Source organism: Poromitra crassiceps (assembly GCF_964638095.1).
Source record: "Poromitra crassiceps genome assembly, chromosome: 21".
Classification (NCBI taxonomy): Eukaryota; Metazoa; Chordata; class Actinopteri; order Beryciformes; family Melamphaidae; genus Poromitra; species Poromitra crassiceps.
The window spans coordinates 1,729,972-1,752,500 of NC_139638.1; the positions used below are offsets into that span (position 1 = coordinate 1,729,972).

General features: G+C 44.5%; 1 protein-coding gene across 1 annotated transcript in view; it reads left to right on the forward strand.

Moving 5' to 3' along the window:
• The window catches only part of LOC310795688 (protein NLRC3-like), a gene marked incomplete at its 3' end in the record, with an annotated part of 260,674 nt that overhangs the window by 122,644 nt on the left and 115,501 nt on the right, over positions 1 to 22,529 (forward strand). The window contains exons 7-9 of the mRNA XM_083657757.1: positions 4,403 to 4,521; positions 4,929 to 6,868; positions 17,483 to 17,646. Coding sequence (XP_083513883.1) covers positions 4,403 to 4,521; positions 4,929 to 6,868; positions 17,483 to 17,646 — 2,223 coding nt within the window. The remainder of the gene's footprint in view (positions 1 to 4,402; positions 4,522 to 4,928; positions 6,869 to 17,482; positions 17,647 to 22,529) is intronic.

Below are 22,529 nucleotides of genomic sequence, written 5' to 3' on the forward strand. Positions count from 1 at the left end.
CAACATAATAGAACCCAATCCTCCTATAATAAAATTGCCTAGGTGGACGGGCAGGTGGAGGCGTCTGTCAGTCACGATTTGTGTCACGTTTTGTCACGAAAGTGACCCCCTCCATTCATGGGAAAGTGCAAGGAATGTCAGCGTTGGTTTTGTATACAATGTCCATCAGTCAGACAGCTGCCTTTCACAAACTAGAGTCCAGGTGGAGGTATTGCAGCAAGCAACATTACTCAGTTAGACAACTAAGTTCTAAAATAGCAACAACGTCTCTGAACATTTGTTAATAAAGGGCAATAATAATTTATTGTCATGTGTAACAAGTACTGTACAATGGAATGATTTCTCCCCATTCACTCCCACAGTCTGAATTCTAAACAGATTCATGAACTAAATAATTACAGTAGAAAGTAACCAAGTAAGAATTATCAATACTATGGTACATTTCTTTCACCACCCGCCATAATGTGCCATGGTATTAATCAATCTTGCTTAATTCCTAAATGTTAATTAATGTTTCATGTTAATATTTGTAGTTTGTAGTTTCAGTAAACTACACAAAAATGTCAAAAAAGTACATTAACTACTTGAATCATGATGCAAATATGAATGTAGTAGTTGAACTACCAGCAGGTTGCTGCAAAATGTAGTTAAACTACTAGTTTAATTACATGTAGTTCACTAGTCTCCATCACTGAAAATAGAAGAAAAAAAAGGTTTAAAACAAAACACTTTGCATGACTCTATGTCCCCATTTAGAAATGGAAGGATGCACTGATAATAGTCCAACTAGGACTGAAACGTTTGCTGCCAATTTGTGCCGATCCTACAATAAAATGGATCTGACTTTTTAAAGGTCCCAATTCGTGCAGCTGTAACCTCTTAAAAACGTGTGTCTCTGGTCCATAAAACATGATTCTGGATTAATTTGTCGAAAATATAGCAACCCCGTTTGTTGTGACGGAGTTGTCCCTTCCTCATCTCGTTGCGTACCAAGAATGGTCTGTTTCTATAATATATTCAGAACTAACAGTTCTCATTCGCCGCTGAGGGAGAGCCCGCCCCAGGCTCCCAGCTGCCAATCAGATTAGCGTATGTGGACCAGCACGCTAGGTTGTGTCCACAACTAACGTTAGCAACGCTACGCTAAAGAGGACATCTCAAAATGCCTAGACTTACCGAATGCACCTCCACAGTTGCTGGATCATGTACAGTTGGCGTCGCTCCAGCTAGAAGTGTTAATTTAGTGGCTATGGACAAAATGGTGCAGGTAGCTTGTGTGAGAGAGACGCTTGAGGTATGACAGTATGCTTGAGGACCATCGTGACGTCCCAATACCCTGTCTGGGGAACAGAGCGTTAGGGGGCGTGGCTTGAAGGAGACTGCAGGGGGAAGCTGGATAGGGACAAATCCAACTGTGGCAGTTCTGAGCTTGTGACCATTCATTACAGGGAGGGATGACAGCAATATGCAGCATATGCATTTACAAGTAAAAACAGCTTTTGCACGGAATGGGACCTTTAAGACTTTTTGTCTTGTCTATAGTTCTGTGTGCGAGTCCTCCACTGCTTGCTATCTGTATCTTATCTGACTGCCGCACCAGAAGCAAGAATCACTAGGACCGATGTCAAGCGCGCAGCTCTCTTCATGCTCAGGATAAAATAGTGGAATTAATTTAAATTGATACAGCATGTGTTGACACCTGACCATGCACATTACACTGACTCCCTCACATAAAAAAATATGCCCTGCCCTCTACTGGCCTAAAACATGTATTACACATAATGACAGTTAATGTGTAAAGCACACAGGATGTTGCACAGACGTTATGGAAACAGCTAAATCTAAGAGAAAACACTTGAAAAGTTCAATTAATTTTGAGGTACTACATGATTAAATCATGGAAAAGACTTGAACTGCCTGACACTAAGAGCCCTGAGCAGGCCCCAGTTTGCTGCAGTGAAAGAAAGGTACAGATTCAATAGGGCCAAAGTCATGCCCACTTTAGTTATATGAACCAAGGGATTTCATCCTCCATTCTTTTTTCCATAGACATTTCATCAAATGCTGATGAAAATAGTTTTACTTGGTCAAACCAAGTGATTCAGCTACAGGTGTTACTCTAATAGTTTGCTTGGTTAGTTTGTAGTTAGTTAATAGTTAGTTTGGCCACTTTGCTGCAGTGTTGCTGCAGTACACAGCGGTAAAAGTGGGGCTTTTGTTCTTTAAAAGTTTTCTTTTTTCTTTACAAAAGAGCCCCCTCACAGCAGCGCCTTGGAAATGGAGCAGTAAGACAGCAAAGTTACATGAGTCAAATCTGTATTATTGGAATCATGAGAGACCAGAACATTTCACTCAGAACAAAACTTGGGCCGAGTGCTTTGACCAAGTACAACTTTTTTTATAAGTATTTAATGGCAGATGAAATCTGTCTGTATGCCTAAACTGGAAGTGGCCGTGACTTTGGTTCCCTACTGCGGAGTCGATGCACCAGCTCGTGGCGGAAGTGTTTATTACATAACCACAAAATATCATTAAGAAAATGACACCATAAAAAAACGACTCCAAAAAGCATAATCCAAGTGTTTTGAAGCCAAACGATAAAAGTGGAATACTTACTCATTATCCGCTAGATGTTTGGACAGTAGCTAGCTCACGGCCACAAGTGTAGCAAGCCGATAATGTATTGAAATGCTCAGAAATACTGTGATTATGCCTCTCAGTAGAGTGTGCTGAACAACACAGTTGGGGATGCATCAATATGAAAATTGTGACCGATACCGATAACCGATATTAACTTTGCTGTCATGGCTGATAACCGATATTTAGAAAAACACTGGTCGCGAGCACACTCAAAATGGATTAAAAAAACTCACTGGGTGGAGGGCAAGCAAAAAGTTCAGTGAAGAGAGTTGAGGAAGGTCTTTGACTGAAATGTTCGTTGTCTGCTGCCCAGGTTTGAGGAACTTATTAAACCCTATGAAAAGACATTTGGAGTGCTGGCTTCTCTCTTCACTGATAACCGATATTTACCAACATTTATTTATTCAAAAGGGATTTCAGCATTTCAGTTTAATGTGTTTCCAAACGTTGCTGCTTCTTTTCATTAAATACTGCTTCACTACCCTGTTTAATTTGATGCTGCTTTTAACACTACTGTTAATCAATAGCACGTCCATCATGTGTCAATCAAATTGTCTCATCCCGCCCACCAGTAATGTAGTGTACACACTATGATCTGTGTACTCAGTGATCGACTGCACTTGACAGGTTTATGTTTGTGTCATCAAGTTAGCAACAAAGATGCTACATGTCTTTTTGTGAAGAGACGCGGAAACAGAGAGACAAGACGCTTCTCTTTTGGCCCAGCAAGTAGCTGGAGCCGCTTATTTCCTGGTACTCTACATATTCCATCGCTGCTCACAGTCGCTCTCAGGTCATGAGATAGACTGAATCACTAAGTCAGAAGGTGGCAATAGAGAGCCGCAGGGATGACGTATTTTTGTAGGCTGAATGCGGAAGTCCCGAACTTCCTGGTTCAACACTGTTTCTGTCTATGGGATTTTTGAATGGGTTTTTGGCGCGATGCTTCAAATAAGGTCTCTGGGCAACGCAAGTTTAATCAAACGCGAACCAAGGTTCAGCGGGATAATCTTCACACATGAGGACCACTTTCATGAGTTTTGAAGCGTAAATGCGAGCCCTAGAGGTAAAAAGCTCGTGCTAAGCTAATCCAGAACTACACACTGTCGCATAGGCTTCCACGTCACGTCAGCACACAACCTGGACTGTTGTTGATGTGTGCACTGATTACCCCGGGCTGAACGGGGCTGAACCAGGTGAGGGAAAGATAATTTCCGTGTTCGTCCTTTGAGTGGTGACGTTATTGACGTATATATCCCCATCGACTCAACAGTGTAGTCCCATTTAGCCGTTTGCTAGCTAGCCGCCCTTTTAACGGCACAAACGCTTCAAAACTCATAAAAGTGGTCTTCATGTGTGAAGATGATGTTACTACCATCTGGTTCGCGTTTGATTAAGCCAGCATTGCCCAGAGAGATTATTAGAAGCATCGCGCCAAAAACCCATTCAAAACTCCCATAGGCGAAAACTGTGTTGAACCAGGGCTGTTAGCATTGATGATTTCCGGACTCGTTACTGCGGCTCTCTATACCTCAACCCATATCCCATAGTCCATTGCGGGCCATGTGACTGTGGCCCTCCTTGCCCAAACCTGTACTCGTGATTTATGTCCACTAGATGTCACCACAACTGATACTTTCCATTAATTCCATACTCTGCTTGCTAGCAACAAAAGATAGTTACAGTAAAACCTTTTTTGGTTGTTTTACTACCTTTATAAATATTTATAATCTGTCATAATGAATTGCCTTCATCTCCACAGAGAGAGGAAGACGAGTGATGACAGACGGATACCTATATTCAAGATTTTTCATTGTCAGACTGCACCTGCACAAGACTGCACAAGACTGCAGACATCCAGGCAAACCAGCATCGTACAAAGTAAGACTTGGAGTGTATCTACTGTTGTCACCAATTCTAAAACCAGGACTATATATATACACACACACACACACATGCACGCATGCACGCACGCATGCACGCACACGCACACACACACACACACACACACACACACACACACACACACACACACACACAATGCAAGCCAGATACTATACTTATTGTGTTGCTACAGACACATTTTTATTTATCATGCAACATATATACATACACAGTGTGTGTGTGTGTGTGTGTGTGTGTGTGTGTGTGTGTGTGTATACACACACACGCACAAGCCCACACCCACACACACACACACACACACACACACACACACACACACACAATTCATGCCAGATACTATACAGTATTTGAGTAACCCTTATTTACTCCTTCATGTCTTCCAGTGGACGGTGCTCTGCAGGTGGTTTTAGATGAGCATAAGATCATTCTGATAAAGAGATGTGGATCTGTGACAGAAGGAACTGAAGCAGGAACCGCTGAAGCAGGAACTGGAACCTCCTTCAACAGGATCTACACTCTGCTCTACATCACAGTGGGACGAAGTGAAGACGTTAATACCCAACATGAGGTGTGGCAGCTGGAGACAGTGTCCAAGATGAAGACCGTCCATGATGCTTTACTCAAACAGCAGACAGTATCCAAGATGGAAGAGACCCATGATGCTCCGATCAAGTGCCATGACATCTTTAAACCCTTACCTGACAAAGAGAAGAAAGGGAAAGAAAATGAAGAAAGGTTACCTGGCCAAGAGGAAGAAAAGAGAGAAAAAAAGAGTAACATCAGAGTAGTCCTGACACAGGGCATTGCTGGCATTGGAAAAACCTTCTCAGTGCAGAAGTTCACTCTGGACTGGGCAGAGGGTTTGGAAAATCAAGATGTCAGTCTTGTGATTCCGCTTTCGTTCAGGGAGCTGAACTTGATCAAAGATGAGCGGTACAGTCTTCTCACGCTGCTCCATGTTTTCCATCCAACATTACAGATGGTCACAGCAGAGCAGCTCTCTGTCTGTAAAGTTGTGTTCATCTTTGATGGCCTGGATGAAAGCAAACTTTCAATGGATTTCCAGAACCCAGAACGTGTGTCTGTTGTCACAGATGTATCATCAGTAGATGTGCTGTTAACAAACCTCATCAAGGGGAATCTGCTTCCCTTGGCTCTCCTCTGGATAACTTCCAGACCTGCAGCAGCCAATCAGATCCCTCCTACATGTGTTGACAGGGTAACAGAGGTACAAGGGTTCACTGATGACCAGAAGGAGGAGTACTTCAAGAGGAGATCCAGTGATAAGAAGCAGGCCAGCAGAATCATCTCCCACATCAAGGCATCCAGGAGCATCCACATCATGTGCCACATCCCAGTCTTCTGCTTCATCACTGCGACAGTTCTGGAGCACATGTTGACTACAGACCACAGAGGAGAGCTGCCCAAGACCCTGACTGAGATGTACTCACACTTCCTGCTGGTTCAGACAGAGAGGAAGAGGCAGAAGTATAATGAGAGACATGAGAGGAGTCAACCGGAGCTAACGCAGACTGACAGGGAAGCTCTTCTGAAGCTGGGGAGACTGGCGTTTGAACATTTAGAGACAGGCAACCTCATGTTCTACCAAGAAGACCTGGAGAAGTGTGGTCTTGATGTCAGAGAGGCATCAGTGTTCTCAGGAGTGTGCACAGAGATCTTCAAAAGAGAGTGTGTGCTCTTAAAGAAGATGGTCTACTGCTTTGTTCATCTGAGCATTCAGGAGTTTCTCGCTGCAGTCTACATGTTCCACTGCTACACAAACAGGGCTGAGAAAGTACTGGAGACATTCCTGGGAAAAGACACTGACTGGGACAGGAAAAAAAACCAATCACTGTATGTCTTCCTGGAGAAGGCCATGCTCAAAGCCCTGCAGAGTAGAAATGGCCACTTGGACCTATTTGTCCGCTTCCTTCATGGCCTCTCACTGGAGTCCAGCCAGAGTCTCTTAGGAGGCCTGCTGGGTCAGACAGACAGCAGACCAGAAAGCATACAGGCAGCCATCAGCAACCTGAAGGAGATGGCCACTCATGATTGCTCTCCTGACAGAAGCATCAACATCTTCCACTGTTTGATGGAGATGAATGACCAGTCAGTACATCAGGAGATCCAACAGTTCATGAAGTCAGAGAACAGATCAGATAAGGAACTCTCTGAGATCCACTGCTCAGCTCTGGCCTACATGCTGCAGATGTCAGAGGAGGTTCTAGATGTGTTGGACCTGCAGGCCTACAACACATCAGATAATGGACGGCGGAGACTGATGCCAGCTGTGAGGAACTGCAGGAAGGCTCGGTTAGTCCTGGTATCTTATTTTTTTATTTTTTTTATTTTTTATTTATAAGGATCCACGTTAACTCTATGGCACCAGCAAGTCTTCCTGGCGTCTGAATCCAGTACATCATATTCATACAACATCACATTTGTGTTGTATATGTTCATCAATAAAAAAATGTTGATGAGTTTAAATACGTAATTTTAGATCCCACTCTGTGCTTTAAAAAGCATATAAGGAAGATGAACCAAATACTGAAATATAATCTAGCCAATTTCAGACAAATCAGAATCTCGCTCACTACTGTGGCATCCAAGATCACAATTATTTTTTCTAATTTCTCCTATTGTATAAGACATCCCTAAATAACTTTGTCCAACTCAGCAGCAGAACAAAGGTTTTAAAGTAAACCATAGCACATGATGATAACCTGACAGCTGGGGCATGCGCGTATATGGGTGCGCCTGGGTGTGTAAATGCCACCCACACAGGCAGCTGGCACACCCAAACAGAAAGGGTGAAAAATTAAGTTGTGTTTGTTTGTCTGCAAAACACATCAGCTGTCATGCACAGCCTGTCGGCCATTTAGACCAATAGCGTTTTTGGAGCTGCCAATGTCTTTCTGCAATTCATTCTCTATGTAAGGACGCGCTAGACGTGCTCCTCTTTTAATGAACGCACCTGGCGTTTCAGCGCTGGTGACATCTGTTGTTTTTGGAGGAGCGCTGTGGGCATTTTAAAGCTGAAAAAGTTGAACATTGAGGAAAAGCGCCCTGATCGTCTTTTTCACTCTTCCTACTGTAGCCTACCTTTTCTCCTCCCAAGGGATTTTCAACCTCTGTTGCTGCCAGAATTAGCAATAATCTGGCTTTGATTGATTGATTGATAACTTTATTGAAACAATAATAGCAGGTAAGTACAAGACAAACACAACATCAACATATTGCTCAAAAGGAATAAAACACAATAAAGCCCGAGGGCTTGTTTCCATTGTGGTCCTTGTGTGTGGGACAAGACGAGTTAATCTGTATGCAGGTATGAGCGCGTGTGTGCGCAGGACAAAAACATACACAAACAGATGATAACATTTACCACTCAAATCAAAACTCTAAAACCTTAAGTGAATGGTTAATTAGATACCTAATAAAAATGCATCCATCAATAAATAATAAGATAGAGACCAGCTCATATACTAAAAACAGGAACCTACCTAGGGATTTAAAAACCCCGCCTATTCAGGGGACATAAGAAAAGGAAAATAAAAGGTTTTAAGAAAGGGAAAATAACAAAAGGAAAATAAAAGGTTTATGACCACATTTGGGAGCCAACCAGCCATTTTTTCAAGGCAAGCTTAAAAGAGAACCTGGAGTTAAGTGTCTTAATACTCTCAGGGAGTTTGTTCCATAAAATAGCTGCTGAGTAGGAAAAGGTGCATTTACCCTTTAGGGTTTTAAATTTGGGGGGAACAATGTTGGAGGTGCTTCCTCTTGTGGAGTAGCCATGTACCTCACTGACTTTACAAAAGTAGTCAGCGAGGTAACGAGGAGCCTCCCGTTTAAAAATCCTAAAAACCATGCACAATTTAATTTGGGAAACCCTCTCCTCCACTCTGAGCCACCTGAGGCTATGGAAGTGGGAGGGGAGGAGATGGACTCTGGGATGAAGCTTCAGAATAACCTGAATTAATTTATTCTGGGAGGTCTGAAGCCTGTTTTTGAGTTTGGTGGTGATTCATTGGTGGTGATTCCCGTGAACCAAGAGGAGCAAGCATAGTCAAAGTGACATTGAATCAGAGCATTTGCCAAGGTTTCAAGGGCGCTCTTGTGAATGAAAGAAGAAATTCTGGCTAGGAATTTGGTTCTTTGACTAACTTTGGAAATCACTTTTGAGGCCATGCTTTCTCCTGAAAGTTTGTTATCTAAAATGCAGCCAAGGTATGTAATCTCCTCCTTGGTGTTAACAACTACGTCACCAACGATGATTTTAAACTCGGGGGACTTTTTTAAATTAAAATTTGAGCCAAATAAAATGGCCTCCGTTTTCCCCAGATTAAGTGATAATTTGTTATCCGAGAGCCACTCACTAACACTGTGAAGGTCACTGCTCAATTTCCTTTCGATCTCCCCCTTGTCCTTGTGCGAGAACAAGAGGGCGGAGTCGTCCGCGAAAAGGAACAGGTTGCAATCACCGGCCGATTGCATATCGTTAATATAAATTAAAAAGAATAAAGGCCCTAAAATACTTCCCTGGGGGACCCCACACGTCAGGGGGAGGGGACATGACATCGTTCCATTTACGTCCACCACCTGCTCCCTACCCTCCAGGTAGGACCTAACCCAGTTGAGGGAAGTGCTGTTGAAGCCCAGAGCCCCGAGCTTACACAGAAGAACATCATGGTTAACGGTGTCAAATGCTTTTTGTAGGTCCAGCATGACCATACCACAGTATTTGCCAGCGTCAACTTCCTTTCTGATGTGATCGGTTAGAAAGAGCAAACAGGTGTCAGTTGAATGAGATTTTCTGAAACCTGACTGAAATTTAAACAGGAGCTCCCGAGATGCAAGATAACTGTCTATTTGTTCAAAAATGACTCTTTCCATTAACTTAGAGATGGAGGAGAGGATTGAGACTGGGCGATAGTTTCCTGGTTCAAGTTTACTTCCTTTTTTATGAAGGGGGATTACCCTGGCTTGTTTGAAATCATGGGGGACATGACCTTCTTTAATAGACAGATTGATTATATGAGTAATATACGGTGAAATCAAATCAGCTGCATCTCGGATGAACCTGCTTGGGATGTTGTCAATACCTGTAGCTTTAGACGGCTTGAGGGCCCTGAACTTCAACAGCACCACCTCCTCTGACACCTCCTGAAACTGGAAGTCGTCCGGCCGAACTCCTAAGTTTGAGTAAAAACTCTCAATGTGGTCTTTACCATACCGTCCAGAGTAGGAGGGTAATTTACTAACCAAGGTGCTCGCAATGGTTGTAAAGAAGCGATTGAAGATGCCAGCGACAAGGGATTTATCAGATGTTAAGGTGCCTTCCGAGTTTAAGTTCACGTTAAGATATCTAGTTTTAAGTTTGTTATTATAGCCCAATTGATTTAAGGATTTCCAGAGCTTTTGGGGATCATCCTTATTCTCTGCAATTACCTCATTATAGTACTCTAATTTTGCCTTTTTGATTAGCCTATTTACTTCATTTCGGTGTTTTTTAAATAGGCCGAAGGAGGCTTCATCTTTTATAATCTTGAATTTCTGCAGGCTATCATTTCTAACCTTAATGGCTTCGATGATATCTGCATTTATCCAGGGTTCAGTTCTAGTTTTAAACCTGACCGATTTGACCGGGGCCAGCCGGTTAATGACCCCTAAAAATGTAATCTTAAACAGGCACCATGCATCCTCTGCCGCTGACATATTGAGCACCTGTGACAAGTCCGATTTTCCAAGCTCGTGTTCTAAGGACTCCTTATTATAGTTCCTCGTGGATCTAATTTTGACCGTATGGTGGCAGTTTATTACTGGTCTCTGAGTTTTGCGTGTACAATAAATGAGTGAATGATCACTTATGCCATACTCGATTACACCACTGTTGGAAATATTGGACTTGTCAGAAGTAAGCACAAGATCAAATGGTATTTGACGTGGGGGACACTCTAGTAAACTGGGAAATTAATTGATGTGGACTAAAAAGTTTACAAAACGCCTTAAGGGCTTTGAAGCTAGAGGAGTCATGTTTAAGCATATCTGTGTTCAAATCTCCAATGAGAATTGTTTTGCGTTTACCGTGGTCAATAGCGTTGGAAAATGACTCCTCCAGATACTCATAAAAGGCTGACTGGGACGGTGGGCAGTATAAAATCCCGACTAAAAGGGGCTTGGTTTTAGGCATTAAAATGTCCAGCCAAACCGCCTCTAATTGGGCACATTCTAGATCCGACCTCACATTAAAACAAATGTCCGATCGAATGTACCCGCACACCCCCCCCCCCTCTCCTGTTTCTGTCTTTCCTTATAATTGTATAATTTTGAATTTCGATCTCTGAATCGTTTATGGAGCTATCCAGCCACGTTTCAGAGAACAAAATAATATGGGCCTTGTTGCTCGCAAAGAGGAGCCTAATTTCATCAATTTTGTTTACTAGACTCCTAACATTGAGGTGTATAATATGCAACCCCCGAGCCGACCACAGCCCGTCCAAAGACATGGACAAACTGTCAGCCGGGGGTGGGGGGATTTGGAGAGAGGGACGGGTTGGGCTCTCCATCTGAGCTACGAGGCCAGGATTAACATTGATGTTACCAGATACTAAAAGGAGTAATAAAATTGCTGATCGGGTTAAGGCATTTTTAATACCGTTTTTTGGACGTTTAACCTTAGCATTACATGTTTCAACAGTCATAGATTCATGCAGGATGAAAGATTTTAACACCAGTAGAGCAGGAGTAAAAACGGATCTTATGTGATCTACTATGAGTAAATTAAACAGACCAACCGTAGTAAAGTTAGAGTTACCTTGACTGACAGTGTCCGTTTTATCGCTAGGCAAATGCGCAGGGACATACAGATCATTTAAATGCATATCGGGTGGGGAAGTCATGGTGATAAAAGCTAAAATAAAATAAATCATGTTGAATTTGGCCATGGCTAGACCAAGGTAACTGTCCGGGAAGCGATGCTGGAGATGAGGTGCTCAAGACCGGTCAAGTCCTGGGGTTTATGGGCTGTAGCTGAGGAGCGTCGCTAGCTGTTAGCCTCTTACCAGGGATGTACCAACGATACCAATGATGGCTAGCTATAGCCTCCGGTGAAGGCCAGTGGCTGCTCCGCTAGCTGCCACCAGCGCGATAGGCCCCGCTTGTTGACGCCGGGCAGGAGTGGACACATCCACCATGGATCCTGGGCTGAGGGGCTCTAGCTGAGGAGCGTCGTTAGCTTAGCCTCTTACCAGGGATGTACCAACGAAGTGAAGCTAGCTCTAGCCTCCGGTGAAGGCCTCTGGAGCTGATCACTAGGTAGCCCGCCACCTCGTTAGGATAGCGGGAAGGGGTCAGAGATGTCTGGCTCTTCCACACTTTATGCAGCTGGGACCCTGTATGGTTTTGCTGAAGGTTGAAGCGAAGAGCGAAGAAAACCCGCTGCTGGTAGGAGTTAGCTGCTCCGCTAGCTGCCACCAGCGCGATAGGCCCCGCTTGTTGGTGCCGGGTAGGAGTGGCAGAGACCCGGTCGACTGACGAGACCCGGTCGACGTAGCTCAATGGCTATCCTAGCCCAGCTAGCTTCGGCGTCGGGCCCTGCCTTGCTATCGTCGTGGTAGTAGCAGACTGTCCTCAACGGATCCTGGGCTAAAGGCAAACCCCGCCGCTGAGGACTCCCCTAGAACCCGGCCGAAGCAGGGCAGGCAGGCAGGCCAGCAATGAGAGAGTTCCGCTCTGTTCACAGAGATTTCGGCTGTAGGCCAAAAGCTAGCAGGACTAGCCTTTCAGGCCCTTTGCTATTTTGCTAACAGAGAGTTCCGCTCTAAACAGAGAGATTTCGGCTGTGTGTCAAAAAAGGTTTACACCCTATAAAACAATACTGTAACGGAGTACCGCTCTTTACCAAGATATTTCGGTTAAAAGTTAAAACAAGTTTGAGCGATACGTGTGGTTTCTGACCCAAATATCATCAAGCTGAAGCGACGCTCTCACCACCGCATGCTCTCGACCGCCATCTTGCTCAGACATGGCTCGTAAAAGCATCTGTCTTTCATGTGGACAGTGAACAACATCAAACAGACAAAAGTGTGGTCGTTGTGTTCTGATCTGTACTGCACGCGACTACAGGGGAAAAACAAACGGAGCACAAAAAAACACTCAGTGTGCTGTGTTTTGTGCACAATGGAAGCGCTCTCAACATGATTTTCATAGCATTCTGACTGAAAAAAGCGCTTTGGGTGTGAACGCTTGGTGGTGGACAGTGATGAAGATGATGCATGATGAAGATGATGCAGCCGAAACAATGACGTTAATAACAGCGGGGGGACCCAGCCAAAAACACACCGGTGGTTTGTGCAGCAGGAGAGCCAGAGGACACTGAGAACGCTACAGATCTCTCTGCAGTAGACAAACCTACATGCCAACCAAACTTGCGTTCTTTCCCGACTAGAACACTCATTGGAAAAAGTAGGTGAGACTTTTTTGAGATACCAAAGTGGTTTTACATGTTGCCAAAAAATACAATTTAATTGACTGCTTCTACCTGCTAATGAGTGCGAAAAGGAGCAAACATTGATGGTTATGGTCCTATCTTAACACGTTCACTGCCATGGACGAGTCAACTCGTCAAGCAGAAACCAACGGTTGACTGCCGTGGACGAGTCAACTCGTCAAAAAAAAAAAAAAAATTGACGGTGGGACGTGGATCAAAGCCCCCTACGTCTCCTATAAAAATATGGGAGCCACCGAACGTGTACAACCCATTCCACCGACCCACTAAGTGGCGACAGTGCTCTCCAGACTAGAGAAAGCCAAGCAAAAACAGCAGAAAAAAGCGTGAGGAAACCATTCTCATGAGAATGGTTTGGCGAAAACGCTTTCGCGCTGGGAGCTGGCGCACAACGTGGGGGATTCCAAAAATAGACTCTGGGTGCAACACACGCAGCAGAAAGCCCAGAATCGCACGCAGCTTCATCCCAGCTCACATCCCAGCTCACAACCGAAACCCCAGAAATGCCATCCAGGCAGCAGAGACTCGCCTGTCACACACTCTGCAGAGCCCCAGAGACACACCCACGGAGGGAGGAGTTTGCAGGAGAGGGGGGTGGGGGTGCTGTTATATTGGACTAAACTATTAGTTTAGTCTCTCTCTCTTTCTTTCTCTCTCTCTCTCTCTCTCTCTTTCTTTCTCTCTTTCTCTCTCTCTCTCTCTCTCTCTTTCCCTCTGTCTCCTTCACTCAGCTCTGCAGTGCGCAGACACACACACACACACACACACACAAACACAATACAGTATACACACTTGCCCAAGGGCACCCATAATCACAGGCACGTGAGGTGGTGTGTGTGCGCCCCCATGGGATTCTAAAAATGCATTTATCTCAGCTTTGCTTCTCAAACTCTGAAACCATGCTGTATTCAACTGCTAATGCCTACATAACAGAACATGATAAAAATGAACTATTTTAGACAGAGAAAGCACACATTCTATTAGTGTTCACAAAGTCCTAGCAGAAAATAATCCTCGGCTCTTGAAAGATGAGCCAGAATCCTCAAAAAAATCCTTGGCAGAAGCTACTGTATTGGATAAACTGTTGGCAGTGAATGTGTTAATATTCCTCTAAATCTGGTTTGAAAAGGCCCACATCTTTTTGGGTGGCCACCACCAAATGGTCCGCCCCCTGGCACACCCTGGCTTTCTGTTTTTCCCAATGAGCCAAGTCTGGCTATGCTAGTGAGCTGGGGGGCAAAGTGCTTCCAGGGCGAGGGGAGAGGGGGTGTCCCCCCCCCCCATCTGGAGAGGGAAGCATGTGTGAACACTGTCACGTGTGACCTCACTCTCCCCAGAGGGACACCCTCTGAGAGTCTGTTGGGGGTCCCCCAAAACTCCAGACCTGTGAGAATAGAGAGGGGGGTCTTAGGACATGCCTCTTATGCCGTATCGAGTCTACATTCATTTGATTGAACCAGCGCTGTATCCTTCTCATGTGAAGGAGACCCAGCACCACCATGACGTGAGTCAATGCCATTGTCCCCAGTAAGTGCCTCACAGTGAGGGCTGTTACTTTGGCTCCTGGGGCAAATTGATGGATGAGGGAGAATAGGACTTGCACCCTTTCTGAGGATAATCTCCCTCTCATGACCCTGGAGTCGAGGTGTATCTCCAGATAGGTCACTGTCTGACTGGGGAGGGGAGAGCTCTTTGTCCAATTGATGGCACAACCCAGTGATTGGAGGTTCTCTACTGTCTCCATCGTATGCAACAAGGCAGTCTGTTCTCTTGACTCATCCAGCAGAATCAGGTCATCCAGATAGTGGAGGACCCTGATACATCTCCTTCATAGAGGGGCTAAGGCTAGCTCCATGCACTTGGTAAAGGTTTGAGGGGCTAGCGCATAACCGAAGGAGAGACGGTTGTATTGATAGGCTACCCCCTGAAAGGAGAAGCGCAGGTATTTGCAGTGTGCCTGGCAGATTGGAATATGGAAATATGCATCCACCAGGGCTGTGTTCTGAGAGGGGCTGTACTCTGTATGAGTCTGTATGTTTCATTTGTGTCAACAGCAGCTTTCAGCCCACCGTGCTGCTGCTGTGTGCGCGGGGGCCTCTATGAAAGAGAGTGAGAGTGTTATCTCTTGTAGGATTGCTCTGTCTCTCCTCTGGTATTGTTGTAAAGCGGGTGAGAGAGGAAAAGTAATCTTTTTTTGAATGAGGCCGCCTAGGCAAACACCGCTTCCCCTCCTGTGATAGGACAGAGAGCGAGGCTTCCCCTCCTGTGATAGGACAGAGAGCGAGGAGTAGGTGTGGTTACTGAAATCCCAGAGAGGAGGCGGGAGACTGCGAGCGTGAATCTCTCTTCTTTCAGAGTGAGCCCACGCGGGAAAAAATGTGAATTCTGGTGCATTTCTTCCTCTCCTGTGATTGGACAGAAAGGTTGAGTCTTTCACGCCCTCACAAGTTATAGGCCAATCAGGAGGCTTGTTTTGTCCGAGGTTTTCTGCTGTAAAACCTCTGAGGCCCTCTCAGAGCAGCGCAGAAGCAGGGCTCCAGGGTGAAGCTGAGCGTGGAGCTGCCGGCCACACACACACACACACACACACACACACACACACACACATCTTTACACACACAAACACAAACAAACACACACACACACACAAACAAACACACTCATACACACAAACACATGCACGCGCGCACGCACACTCACACACACACACACACACACACTCACACACACACACACACACACACACACACATATACACACACACAGCTTTGTGATGTTGTATTAAAAGCACAACAGCTTGCTTCCTGGTCCAGCAGGAAACGTTTTATCTCATAGTTTTCCTGCTTTAGACTCAAATAGTGTTTTAGACACTATTTGATAGTGTCTAAAACACTATTTCATGTGTCTGTATCCCTGACGCTCTGATAAACTTGTTGTAACTTGTTTTTTCCATGATTGACGTCTAATAAAATCAAATCAAATCAAATCAGACAAACTAGCTTTCTGAATGGCACCAGCTCCATCTGGAGAATTGGGCTTTGGAGCCGAAGCCGTTAATGTTTGTACACTATTAAAAACACATGACACTTTATCTCTGGTATCTTAGTTTTAAGAGGGAGGAGGGTGAAGCCCTTTATAGTGTTTTTATTACCAGGCGGTGATATTAGGCTTTATATCAAACTCCACTGCTATCTGATATTTGAGCTGCTTGGCCGGTGGTGAGGACCAGGGAGAAGGAGATGGGATATGGAGACACTGAGCTGCTCCATCCTCTTCACCTGAGCAGAGGACAGTAGCACAGGGTCACTTTAGATAATAAACCTGTACTTTGTGAACCTTTCCTACACAAAAGCAGCACTCTGGGAGTCTGGACATTTGCTATAGGACACTTTTCATATTGTGTTGAATAGTGACTTTAGGCTGCTTTATGTGAGCGGCAGACAACAGCAGGATGTTATGCTTCCGTTGTAGAAGGAGGCACCAGGCAGGAGCACGGGGACCAGGCTGTCTTCAAGTGGAGGTGCAGAGGGGAAGCCTCAGTCTGTCTCCCCCTCCACCCGCGTCATGTCCTCCCACCGCATAGCGGGACCTCTCGTGGTGCACGGCCGCAGTGTTTCAGCTCGTGCAGGCTGGGCAGGCCGGGTCAGAGAGGAGGAGAGCCGCCCTCGGAGCACGTGGCTCCCGGGGCAGGAAGCTCCAGGCCCAAGCTGTGAGCTGCGGTGGAAACCAGGAAGGTGGAGCCGCTGCCCCGCTGCTGCTGGACGAGGGGTGGCAGGCGGAGGAGGCGGTGCGGCCCGGGCTAGGGAAGCCTGGTGAGGAGGAGAGTCTGGGAGAGGGAGAGCTGGAAGGAGGCTCCCTCATCGTTCGTGTCTTCCCACGAGCCAGAGGGCGACTGGGCGGCATCAAAGTGTCCTCCAGGTTCATGTAGGTGGCTTGGCACTCTGGGCAAACACAGATGTTAGGCCTGAAGCCAGAGTTAGGGAGCTTCGGCCTGGCACCCGCGCCGCCCAGAGCTTTGTTGCCGCAGCATCCTCCTGCATAATGTGATATTACCAGAACAATAGTCACACTTTCACTACTCACACTTTCACTACTCACACTGCACACTGTATTCCTACTACTCTCCTACTCAACACTCACTCTATCAGATTGTAATTTCTTTTTAGAGTTTTATTTCTAAATATCTTCCAGTTAAGGTGTGAAGGGGGCTTAAGCTCACGAGTTAAAGCTGTGGTTAAAATGTTAAAATGTGATTAAAACAACTGTTATTATGATTATTACAATTATTATGACTAGGATTATTATCATTGTGATTATTATTTTCACCATCATGTATATTAATTCAGCATAAAGTTATTGGTATGCTTGTTCTCAGCTCTGTTTTGATAATAACTGATTTGACATTAAATCTGTCATCACAGACTTGTTGAGTGTGGACTCTCAGAGACTCACTCGGAAGTCGTGGCCTCAGCTCTGAAGTCCAACCCCTCCCATCTGACAGAGCTGGACCTGACTCTCAACCCGCTGGAAGATTCAGCAGTGAAGCTGCTGTCTGCTGGACTGGAGAGTCCACACTGTCGACTGGAGACTCTGAGGTCAGACATGCTGTCAGTTCTTTGTTCATTATAGATGTTATATGAATATCATGCTGACATTTAATGTAAAGAACACAGGAGCTGGAGATGAGCACCCAGAGACTTCAGGTGACGTGCAGACTGTCTGAAGAAGGTGTCATGTGAAAAGATGGAGAACTGCACACTCTGTTATGCTTCTATATTTAAATCAAGTTGTGACCTGATGTTTCAACACACTGTGCCTTCATCAAGGTCACACAAAGTGTAGACTTTACAGCCTAACTTAAGAAATAAATAAGGTTCAGCTGGTGCAACAGTTACCCTGTTCTCAATGAGGACTTGGAGCTCTCATCATACTTATAGCCATGGCCTTAGTCCTAACATGTAGCCATTGGTTCTCTCTCCTTTCATTCCCAATGCTCTTTCCTCAAAAACACTGTATTGCTCATGTGGTTTCCTCATTGGTTCTACTGTATTTTTATTGTTTTATTGCATCTGTAGTGATGCTGTCATTTGGTTGACTTGCTACATTTTAATGTTTGTTTTCTGGATTTCTCTGTGTGTCATCACACCCTGAAGAAGGTGCAAGCCGACACGCGTTGGTGTATTTTAATGATTCAAGCCCATTAAATTTAAGGCCTTTTACATTTTCAAACCGCCTTGAGTGACTGAACCTGCATTTTTATGCCCTTTTGCTTATGAGTCTTCCTCTCCATTTGATTACTTTTCCTTTCCCAGAGCACCAGTGGTTTGAGGGACTCATAACGATATTTTCTCCCCCCAGGATGGCGAAAGCAGCAGGTCATGCCTTCGCCAAAGAAAAAAATATATCGCCTACAGTTTTCGAGGCTAGCAAGCTAGGTAGCTACCATTTGTTTTGTTAGAGGCGGAGTCTTTCGGGGGATGCTGCTCTAGCTGTGGTATACACTAAATACCACAGCTGTGAACCAATCAGATTGCTTGATTTGAGAGAGCCATTTTATAATTACTCATAGACCCCAAAGCATGAGACAAGTGTGTGTGTGTGTGTGTGTGTGTGTGTGTGTGTGTGTGCGTGTGTGTGTGTGTGTGTGTGTGTGTGTGTGTGTGTGTGTGTGTGTGGCAGTGAGGACCGCCCGCTCCATCCTTTCAAATTGTTGTTAGGGTACATGCTTTAATCCTTTCCAGGCTCTCTCTCTCTCTCTCTCTCTCTCTCTCTCTCCCTCTCTCTCTCTCCCTCTCTCCCTCTCTCTCTCTCTCTCTCTCTCTCTCCTGCCCTCTGCTGGTGAGTAATCACGCTGAGGAAAGACAGAGAGGTCGTGCCCTTTGGTTAAAATGAAACAAAATAAAACTGGTAAATAGAAATGTGTTTGGCACGGGGAATTGACGTGCCTGAAACTTTGATTACAGGGACACAAACATATTTTTGCAAGTAGGCTACAATGTCCAAGTTTAGCTCTGTGTGTTGAGCCGAGTGATGCCACTCTTTCAAGTGGAAGTTTGTTCCACCAGCCACAAATTTACATTCTCATCTTTTTTTATTTGTTTCTGCTGATTTATTTTATAGTGAAGAAAAGCCTCCACTCACTAACTCACTCTTCAGCCTCTGCTTGTTTATTGAAGCAGCAGCATGTTGTCATTCATATGTCCTTGTTATGTCTTTTTGAACCTGGCAGCCTGTTGGCTTCAGCTGCTTTCAGTTGACTTCACCATTTTAGAAACACGTATATTTAAAACCTCCACAGCTCTGAGTGGATTATGAAACATGGTTTCAATCAGGTTTTCTATACAGGAATGCTTTATTTTATATCTACATGTTTTATTCTTTATTCAGATTGAGGAGCTGCTTCTTGTCAGAGAGCAGCTGTGCTTCTCTGGCCTCAGCTCTGAAGTCCAACCCCTCCTCCCATCTGAGAGAGCTGGACCTGAGTGACAACGAGCTGGAGGATTCAGCAGTGGAGCACCTGTCTGATCTTCTGGAGAGTCCACACTACAGCCTGGAGACTCTGAGGTCAGACAGCATTTTTTAATGATGTGCTGACATGAATATTATATGAATATTGTGGTGAAACTTAATTTGAGGACGTCTATATAGAGTCACTTCATCTGAAATCAGGCTTAGGACTCACATTGTCTTCCTATTGTTTTCACACATTCCTGGTCTCTTCAAATGAATGAAGATTAACTTTGGTGATGATATTCTCCATCGTTTTAAAGACACAGGGCTCCAAATGGCTCCAAAATGGCCTCCATCATCTATGGATGTATATGCATATGCATGCATATGATATGGATCTCTGTTTGTATATGCATGCTCCTGTCTATTGTCTCCATTCTCTGGACACTGTGTATCATGGTGCTCTGAGGTTTGTCACGGGCTGTAAAGCCCTCACTCACCACTGCACCCTATATGCCAGGGTTGAGTGGCCCTATCTGGCTGCACGTAGGCTCACCCATTGGTACATGTTTATCTATAAATCCATCCTTGGATTAATTCCATCTTACCTCTGTGGCTATATTTCTAGAGCCCACAGTAGTTACCGCTTACGCTCAACCGATTACTACCAGCTAAATGTCCCCAAAATTCATACAGATCTTGGCAAACATGCTTTCATGTATTCTGCCCCTACAGCTTGGAACTCACTTCAGAGCAACCTCAAACTGAAGGAACTTGTTCCACTTGGAACTTTCAAAAATCTAATGAAGGTCATATAAGTAGATTATTTTCGTATTTGCACATGTTTTTTTATGAACGTTGTAACTGCTTTTGCCTGTTTTATTGCATGTTTGTGCATTGGTGTTTGTCTGTTTTAATGTTGTAACTTTATTTATTTTATGCTGCTATCTTGGCCAGGCTTCCCTTGAAAAAGAGGTGTTTGTATCTCAATGGGACCGACCTGGTTAAATAACGGTTAAAAAAAAAAAAAAAAAAATGGAGGACAAACTTTGATGTGAGAGTGTTGGAGGCAATGAAGGAATTTAAAATATGATAATTAATGTGGTAATTACACCGAACGTTCAGAGCACATAATATTAAACATAATATGTTGCAGTGGAACAGCCTTCTCAATGTCAGTTCTTTGGTCAAATCAGATGAGGTGTGACTATACGAGATAGATATTAGAACGTTTTCATAGAACACCAACGCTTCTACAGGCAGGAAAACTGACTGGAGGGGCCTTTCAACCTCAACCACATCAATGACTTTTTTTCTTACTGATGGCGGTGGAGGGCAGCAAGGTGGCACTGTTGCCTCACAGCATGAAGATCCTAGGTTAATTTCACCAGCCACCGTGTGTGTGTGTGTGTGTGTTTGTGTGTGTGTGTGTGTGTGTGTGTGTGTGTTAGGGCATTCACGACTAGTAAATTTTACTAGTCGACTAGTCGTCCCTAAAGGTAGTCCACTAGTCGTTTAATTTTTTTTTTTTTTTTTATCTTTACATCAAAACAAAACAAGAAAACTGCATAAAATACACAATAATCCAAGAACAAACAAGACTATTGGACAAACAACCAAACAAAAACAATGCATTCAGCTCCTATCCTGATAAGCCTAATGACACTGGGGTAAAAAGTTCTTAAAGTCAAACTCTGTGGTTGCCATATTTTGGGGATGTCTAAGAATCTGCCTTTGCTCTTGTAGTAAATGTTATCCAACATATCGTAGCTTGAGAGTTCATTCCACCAGTGAACTACAGCTGGGGGAATGGATGCTTTCCAATTTAAAGCTATGCATAGCTGCCAAAAGGGCAAGATCTATGTATTTACTTTGAATGCATTGTTTTTGTTTGGTTGTTTGTCCAATAGTCTTGTTTGCTCTTGGATTATTGTGTATCTTATGCAGTTTTCTTGTTTTGTCTTGTTGTGTTTTGATGTTCTTTGTGGGGGATATGGGATATGATAGTCCATGTATGTCGTGTAAATACCTCATGTTCTTTCTTAAAGATATATTTTTTTTTTGCTAAAACGACTAGTCGACTACTAAGCACAGTGTCGACTAGTGGTTTTACTAGTCGACTAGTCGACTAGTCGACTAGTCTGTGAATGCCCTAGTGTGTGTGTGTGTGTGTGTGTGTGTGCGTGCGCGCGTGTGCATGTGCGTGCATGGATGAAGAGCCTTTATCCATGTTTTTATTTGTTTAGCATATCATCTCTGTCAGGTGGGGACCTTGAATTAAGCAATATTACACTTGAGGGTGTACTTTTACCATCAGTGGCGTGCCTGACCAAGTTGGTGCCCTAGGCAAGATTTGTGCTGGTGCCCCCCCTCCCCCAAAGAAAATATAATTAAGCAATATAGCATGAGAGCCAGTGTGTTGTGAAGAATATATCCCCCTGATCAGCTGTTATCCCACGAGGCCGCAGGCCGAGTGCGATAACTGCTGAGCAGGGGGATATATTCCACAACACACGCAGCTCGAGTGCTATATTGCTTTTATAAAACGGTTTCCAAGTATGATAATATAATAATAATAATAATACTATAAGTCTGACTCCGACTGCCATGTCATTCTGATAGAGTCAGTTGAAACACTACTGTAAGGCGGGACCGCAAGAACATGCGGGTGATTTGATTGGATCGTTCTGGAGACTGAAGTTGACATTGGCCAATCCTGGCGCTTGCTGAGTAGCTGAGAGCTTTCTGGAATCCCCGACAGGCAGCTCCAGCCGCCGCGCTGCATTCTCAGCGCTTGCTGAGAAGCTGAATGCTTTCTGCAAAGTCCGACACCAACTAACATTACGGGGTTAAATGCGGGGTTAAATGCGGGGTTAACAGCCTTTCTTTTGCAAAGAAGACATTAGCCCGCATCTATTCTTGTACAAAACATCATTTTCTGCTAAGTATTAGTAAAGTTATAAGCGAAGATCGATTCACAAGGATCTGACAGCTGTCTCCGCCATTTTTTTTCCTACGTTGTCATTTG